Genomic DNA, 8,104 nt, shown 5'->3' on the forward strand with positions numbered 1-8,104 from the left:
TGAAGGTACCGCACAGCTAAGACTTGTTGCTTTCAAGCTTTGTGTTGTATACCTAACAAGAGCAATGATTTAAGCTGTCCAAATTTTGTCTCTCTATACCTGTGATTTGTCATGTGCTGGTAGGGGTGCTCCTCCCCTTTTGGCCAGTGCATCGTGTCTATCATTCATATATATATATATTTGATTGGCTTAGACCATCTACTTTTCTTGGGTGCATGTTAATTTATTTAACATGCGCATTGATACTGACCACTTGACTTGTAACCCTTTATATTTTCACACGTTTCTATATATATATGTAATTGTTGAGTGCAATGCCAGCTAAAACTGCACGTAGTGATTGTGTTGGCTGAAAATGGATCTCTTTGGTTGATGCGAATCTTTCCAAATAAGTACTCGGTTGCCACTTTCAATGTGAAGTTAGGGCAAGAGAAAAAGAAACAGCTGCAACAAGAAAAACTTGCTTCGTAGTATATTTTAATTAATTTTTTTTTGTGAGGTTGACCATTGTGACGTTGGAGAAGAGTAAATTAAGATGTATTATGTATATCATCAGGTTATCTAGAAAAAGGCAGAAGTGAGAGTGGGAAGATAAGTATGAAAATGCATGTTTTTCAAGGAATAATAATTTGGCCCACCACATTACTTTACTTGTCTTCAAACTTATTTTCCACGTTAGATGCAAGTGGTGCTTGCGATTCCAATATACTCGCAAGACAAGCACTTGCGAACGCATATATCGTGCACAAAACGTGGATATACTATATATATACATGTATCATATGTGTTGGACCATGAAAATATCTCAAACCAAACAATGTGGGTTACAAGTTTGAACGACCTCCGAATATTTGAGTTACCTTTTAATAAGAATAAAATTGTACGAGTATTTGACCCAGATCGGACAATACCTTAAGTTAGTTATATTGATTCAAATTATAATAAAGTATCGGAGCAATTTCAATCTTCCACCTATTTGAGTTACATGTTGGGTCTTTTCCGATGTTCTTACGAACTCCCCCTGGATAAAGGAAATGACTTGCTAACAACTATGATAAGATTGGTAATTACCTCAAAGAGGCGAACAAGAACTCTTAATTACTCTGCAAATGCCTAGTAGTAAGAGTCCACTAGTGGTTGGTCCAGGTTGGAGCAACATGTCAATATGTCAACATTGTGTTTTTGATTATCGTGTATGATTGTATGTCAAAATGTGTGTAAGCATGTTCGACTTGAACATATCTTAAAATGTTAGAAAACATGTTTAAATGGTTATTTGCCATACTACATGATTGTTTAATTTAAATTGTCCGTTTAATTTAAATTGTCCATAACATGCTTTGGATTCATGATTATTTATGTTAACCATATCTTGTCTAAATGATTTATGTGTTAAATACTTATACTTCAATATTTACGTGTGCCAAGTCATTGGTCCTATACACTTGAGTGAAATGTGGCCAAAGGCCTTATGTACTAAATTGCTAGTTTTGTGCCTAATATCCCTAGTGCTTGTATTGTGTCTTAAAGTTTATTTTGAACTACATTTTGACACTATCTAAGTGCTAGAAATTGAGACTTAGAAAAAGTGTGATACCATAAAAATGATGCACGTCGGTTTGGCAAAACACCAACCATGAGGTACAAATGAGGGAGAACGTAATTAAACCATAAAAATATCTTACATAGATTTGATAAACATCAACCATGTGATTTATAAGCTTGAATACATCTTCAAAGGCTTTTGACACGCCTTTTAACAATGATAAAATAGTGTAGACCTTTGGTGTAAAGCGTATAATACTTCAAGTTGGATTGGATTCGGTCAAATAATAACAATATAAAAAGTATTGTATGGGATATGTGGCACGGCAGCACGTTAGACACTTCATACTTCATAAGTTAGGGATGGGGTAATTGTCCAGTTGTTGAACATGATTTTTTTTTTTTGCGAACACTTTAAATTCAATTCACCACACTACATAATATTGAATATTTGATTAAAACGATGCCTACTGAGTAAACGCATATCTATTAACTTTTTATTGGAGTACGTAGTCAAACAATAGTTTAGGGGGCTGATTGGGCTTGACTAATTCCAAAAATTCTATTAAGGATGTGGTCTAGTCTACATTTTAGAATTCCAATAGCAAATTTAGGTTAATTTCAAACTTTTCAACTCAGAACCTCCCCGGGTTAGCACCATATGATGACGTGTTATTCATCCAAGAAAAATGCTCAAAATCTCAATTTATGATATTTATTTCATCCTCAATCAATATGTAAATATTGGATGTTGAGGGTGCCACTGCTACATGGTTATTTATAATCAACCGTCCTTATTATACTGTTTACTGACGAGACTCATCGGCAACCGCCCCATGACACCACATATATAATTGTTAGAGCATCTGCATCAGTTTCTCTTAACAAATTCCCTAAAATACAGACAAAATGTCACTTTCCCCTATTTTACAGATTCCCTATCCAATCAAACACTGCATCAGATTACCTATCATATTCTCTATTGCATTAAAATAATATTTATTTCTCTTTCCTTTATTTATTCTATTCATATAAACTACTTCTATTTAAAATAATAAATTAATTACATTTAAAACAATATATTAATTAAAATAATAAATTAATGTTATTAAAAATTAGAAAAAAAATTGATGAGAGAGAAAGAAGAGAGAAAAAGTGAGGAGAGAAAGAGTAGAGAGAAAGAAAGGAGTGAGGAGAGAGAGAGGAGAGAGTGAGGAGAGAGAAAGAAGAAAGAGAAAAAGTGAGGAGAGAGAAAGGAGTCAAAATGTGAGGAGAGGAGAGAGAAAGAGATGAGAGAGAAAGAAGAGAGAGAAAGAAAGGAGTGAGGAGAGAGATGAGGGAAAAAATGAGTAGAGAGGAGGGAGGAGAAAATAAAGTAGTAAAAAATATTATTTTATGTTTAGGGAAGTGAATAGTGGTTCTCTAGATGTAGGGAACTACTGTTCATATTCTGTAAAATAGGGAATCTCTAGGTAATCTGATGCAGAGCTCTATTTTGACAAAATCTCTAAATTTTACAGACAGACTCATGTTTAGGTAATCTGATGTGATGCTCTTATGCTACATCTGGATGCCCGCATGTGATTATTCAATAAAGCTAACACACATCTCCTGCCTCACGTGACTGCTTTAAAGACCAACCACTGCTCAACGTGGTCCCACATCGTAAAACGTACTGATCTTTCTAGATTACCCTAATCTTCTGCTTTTAAGTTATTTGTATAGTACATGCCACGTGGAAACGTACACATGAGGGCAAGTTGACAATCTTGAAATTGGAGCTTGACAACGCAGCTTAGCCAATAAAGGCCGCGACACGGCAACGTAGACTTTGACGTGACTGGGTGGGTAATGCATGTGTTGGTGCTGGTCGACGTAAAAAACGGCTAAGCCTTTATTCATCGGCTGGGGCCGAGAGAAGTGGTGGGTGATTGTTGTGTGGGGCCCGAATGTGTTCGTTCATGAAGGATCGAGAGACTATTTGTTTGGGTGTCCGACAATGTGGAAATGGTACGATGGATAGGTAATAACTAAAATAAGAGAGTGTTCTGGATCTGGTTGTCCCCCGCTGAGAGCAGAGTGTATTTTTCTACAGCGAAGGCAACGACCAGTTGGTGGTTGAACCGAGAGTAAACGACAAGTATTCGCTGTCATTTACGACTGATTTGGTAGAGCACAGAATGGCCTAGTGTTTTTCGTTACCGGTACCGCTGGGCCACACATTCTATCCTAAAAATATTTTTAACAATATGGGGTTGATGTACCAAAAATTATTGGTTAAATCTTGGAGGTTAATTCGGAATGATACCTTTATACAGTATAACTTAAAAATGAGTGTTTGATAAATCTTAGAGGTTAAATCAGAATGCTACATTTGTGATAAATGAAGCAGCATATATGCTACTTCAAATGACTTGTCAAATTGATGGAGTCGAGAACTTAAGATTGATGCCAAACCTAAGTTTTAACATAGAACACAATAAATTGAAATCCACAAAAAAATAAGAGGTAATTTCAAAATATTTTATAAATCATTGAATGACCTCGTAGGAGTTTAAATAAATAAGAAATTGAATACATAATAAACAAAGAAAAATAAATAAAGGAAATCACAAAAATTACGAAAATATTCAAAACTAATAAAATGCTAACTTTAATGGCTAAAAAGAAGAATTTGGCCAAGTTATGTGGGTCTATTGACTATGCAACTAATGACGACCACTTCTAATCAAGTCACCGTTTTTTATTCTGGATAACGGTATTCCAGTAATAGATGTGAACAAAATCTAATGACAAGATAATTCCTTTTTCTTTTTTTTGACTTTTCCAAACAATGGATAATCTCATTCAACAGAATTCAAAACTTCTTGAAACCTTCTAGCTATTTTGTGTGGGTTCAAATATCTATTTTTAATTTTATTTTCGAGAAGGTGAAAACCATTAGCATTCGGCAATGACCGATTCGTCGAAAACAAAGCCCTCAAAGGAGTTTCCTATGGATTACTTTGGTCGGAGTATCTCCAAGACAAAAATATCAATCGATATTGCACCAAAAAAACAAATACCGACTGATGCTGATTTTCAAACTTAACACAACGAACAAAGAGATCAGCCAACACAACATGGAAGATGAGTATCATAAGAATCACGAGCATATATTTGATTACTTATAATAGACCAATTTTATCTCCATATATAGGACCACTATAAACCCTAACCCTTACAACAAAAACAAAAATATATTGTTAAAAATCATATAGATTGAAAATATTTTATACAAGAGAGTCGAACATGCCACCAGTGTTATCAGACCCGGCCTGACCCGTCGGTCGGACCTGTTAAACGGTCATTTTTGAAAGTTGTCGGGTCGGTTCTGATGTTGGACCGAGCAAGCAATCCGCCCGTGCTGAACCGTTCAAACCCGCGGTTAAATATTGACTCGTGCAAGTTAAAAAGAGCTACGGGCTGCACTGCTTTTATATTAAACTGGTCATATTCTCTTTAATAATCTTCTGATGTGGGACAAAGAAAAAACCACCAAAGAACTGACATTTGTCATCTATTTGAAGAGTGGGTCCCATATCAACTTTACTTGTTCTCTCTATTTTCTGTGAATTTTTATTATTTTTCTAATGCTTTGAGCCTTGTCATGCGTGGGCCCATTACAAAAAATTGCACTTTTATTATAGTTTACGTCTTTTGCTCTTTTATTATTTTTATGGACTTTTTATGACTAATTTAGTTTCAAGATTACTATTATATTTTGAGATATATTATTATAGTTTTCTATAGTCTTATATTATTTAGTTATTTTTGTTGATCTATTTGTTATTTGGTATAAAAATAACACAATCATCTATGATTAATTCAAAATTTCTATTTATTATACCATTATTATTATTATTTATAAATAAATCAAATTATATAAATAAATAAACGGTTCAACCCTTGAACCTTCGAGTCAACCGGTTAAACCTTCTAAAATTACTGTCGCGGGTCGGTACACGAGTCTATTCTGATAACACTGCATGCCACCACTATAATACAAATGTTTTTTTAGTAAAAGATGTATTGTTGTTGCTGGCAACATCGTGAAAAATGTGTATTAAATTTTTTAATTTTTTGTAAAAGGGAAATGGCTGTCTTAACTCTTATCTTAATCACCATTTACGAAAATATAAAAAAGTTTCCAAGAATATGCTTCGTACAACTTTCCACAACCAATCGTTCAGGAATGCCACATCACCCACCTCGACAAATCTAAGATTTTTTTATCAAACTAACTTTTTCTAATTAAACATCACAAAAAGGAGTGGGAGCAACTCCAATTCCCCTTAAAAATTATGTTAATTTTTTTTTTTTGTGAAAATGACGTATTAAAGTTTAAAACTTAATTTTTAATGTTTATTTTTTTTCGAAATCTATTATATTTAAGATTATGTACACCAAAATACTTAATAATATATTTTAATTCATGATTTAACACAACAACGAGTGGTAGCTCGATTGACAATCGATTGGGTTATAGACATATTTTCTCAATGGTATTTTTTTAAAAAAATTCATAAGTTAAGATAATTTTAAGAAAAATTTGGAGCCCCGTCCCTAAAAAACCTCCATACCAAACAAGACGTTCAATTCTTTCACAGCTGCCACTTCTAGCCTAGCCTAGCCGAGCCGAGCCGAGCCAAAATTATGAGTTGGAGAAAAGAAAGGGCATGATTACTAGGCCCTTGGGTCCCACAACCACCGGACTTCAAGTGGGAATTCAAAACAATTCATAAAAAAAAGAATAAGGTGGTGGGAAATCCGACAGCCAATATGGAAAAATAATTAAAGACAAGACGTCCGTGATGGCCTAAGTATTCGATCCCACGCGCCTACGTCTCCATCATTGCCCCTCTCTCTCTTTCTCTCTCATTTCTGTCTTCTCTCTCCTTTCTCTTCCTTATATAAACTTACGCATCTTCACCTTCTCTCACCCACCACTACCCTCGGCGTTGTTCGTGTCTTACACAACTGCAAAAGCAACGAAGCCTTGCGTTTTATTGTTTTCTCTTTTTATACTTTCCTTTATGGAAGAGATTAACAACAGAAAGCGAGTCAGGGATGAAGCGGACGAGTCGCAGGTTGACTCGCCCGAGGTGAAGCGAGTCAGAGACGATTTGTTAGGTGTACTTGACGAATCCGATCCTGACCCGGCCATCCAGGACCTGGACTCGGTCATGAAGAGTTTCGAGGAAGAAATATCCGCTTTGTCGTCATCGCCGGTACCCGTCGTCGATCTAACTTCAGATTCCGGTGAGTCTCAGCCGGATCTTGGGTATCTTCTAGAAGCTACCGACGACGAGCTTGGGTTGCCTCCCACGTTTACTTCTGGCGAGGAATTTAAGAATGAAGTGATTGAGTTGGTCCGAGCTTCGTCTGACTCGTCTGGAATCGACGAGTTCTGGGGGTTCGATGACCAGATCCCGAGTTATGAATCGTTTATGTTGGGAGTCAGTGAAAGTCTAAACCAGGAGTACGTAGCCCTTGATGGGTTGTTTGACCATTCGGATCTTTCCTACCCGTCGGAATATGTGGAATTTTCGTGACGGCACCGTATGCTTAAAAAATGGGACGCCCCTGGTTAGGTGAACGGAACGATGGCGTATTGTAAATTCCTCTTTTTTATTATAATTTTTTAAAAGAACTATATACGTGTAGGACTTTAGAGCTAAATATGAAAAATGTAACAAAATGGTTCAATTTTATGACGGATCAAGTGCCAACTATTCTTCCAAATTATGTAACAATATTTGGTTTTCGGGTGAATTTTTAATGGTAATCTCAATATTTTAATTTTACATCGGTGCAATCGAGTGATTTATACTCAAATCCATTACTTCTCATATCAAAAATGTATTTTTTGAGCGTAAATACCGATGAGAGATGATCAATAAGAACAAAGTCTTATAAGCTCGATGTATTTTGCGGCGAACATCAAGTTGATAATTCGAAATCTAAAAAGAACGATATAGTTGGTTTGTTTAGGTTGAAAAGAAAGTCACGATCCTATTAAATGTGACTTCTACTTCACTTCTTGTTTAATATAACTTGATTTACAAGTGTGAAAATTAACGAGACTATAATTTCACGTCGGGATGTTATAACCTAATCAAGTTATTTATAAACAAAGCACAAATCCTCACACCTTGACAGTGTGTTTTGTGTGCCTAAGTAACATTACTAACGACTTAATAAAAGAACAAAATCCGATATATCTATAGTGAAATAGTAAACCCAAAAGAAATAATATGGTGAGTCTGTTTGAGTAAATCCATTTCCACATTCTTTTATCAAAATTTTTAACAAACGAAACCTCCTCCTTTTAGCTAAGGAGATTACGAGACCCCTCTTGATTGTTCCTATATTTATCGTCATAGATATAAATACATACGTTAGTTTGTATACAGATCGTGTTTAAATGTTCATGAAAGGTCATGGTGGGTTGTATCCTTGTTTAGTTGTTCTGTTTCTCAGAAATAAAATGACGAAGAGTGGTCAGTAAATGTCGTAG

General features: G+C 35.2%; 1 protein-coding gene across 1 annotated transcript; it reads left to right on the forward strand.

Annotated features, from left to right (window-relative positions):
• The first annotated feature begins 6,504 nt into the window (after nucleotides 1–6,504).
• On the forward strand, nucleotides 6,505–7,391 carry LOC120001412. Its single transcript, XM_038849732.1, has one exon. It carries the CDS (start codon nucleotides 6,621–6,623, stop codon nucleotides 7,137–7,139), a length of 519 nt encoding a protein of 172 aa, XP_038705660.1. The 5' UTR covers nucleotides 6,505–6,620; the 3' UTR covers nucleotides 7,140–7,391.
• The last annotated feature ends 713 nt before the right edge of the window (nucleotides 7,392–8,104 follow it).

Source organism: Tripterygium wilfordii, chromosome 7 (assembly GCF_013401445.1).
Source record: "Tripterygium wilfordii isolate XIE 37 chromosome 7, ASM1340144v1, whole genome shotgun sequence".
Lineage (NCBI taxonomy): Eukaryota > Viridiplantae > Streptophyta > Magnoliopsida > Celastrales > Celastraceae > Tripterygium > Tripterygium wilfordii.

Coding starts and splice junctions, on each gene's coding strand:
- LOC120001412 (XM_038849732.1), top strand. CDS start 6,621: ATGGAAGAGATTAACAACAGAAAGCGAGTCAGGGATGAAGCGGACGAG.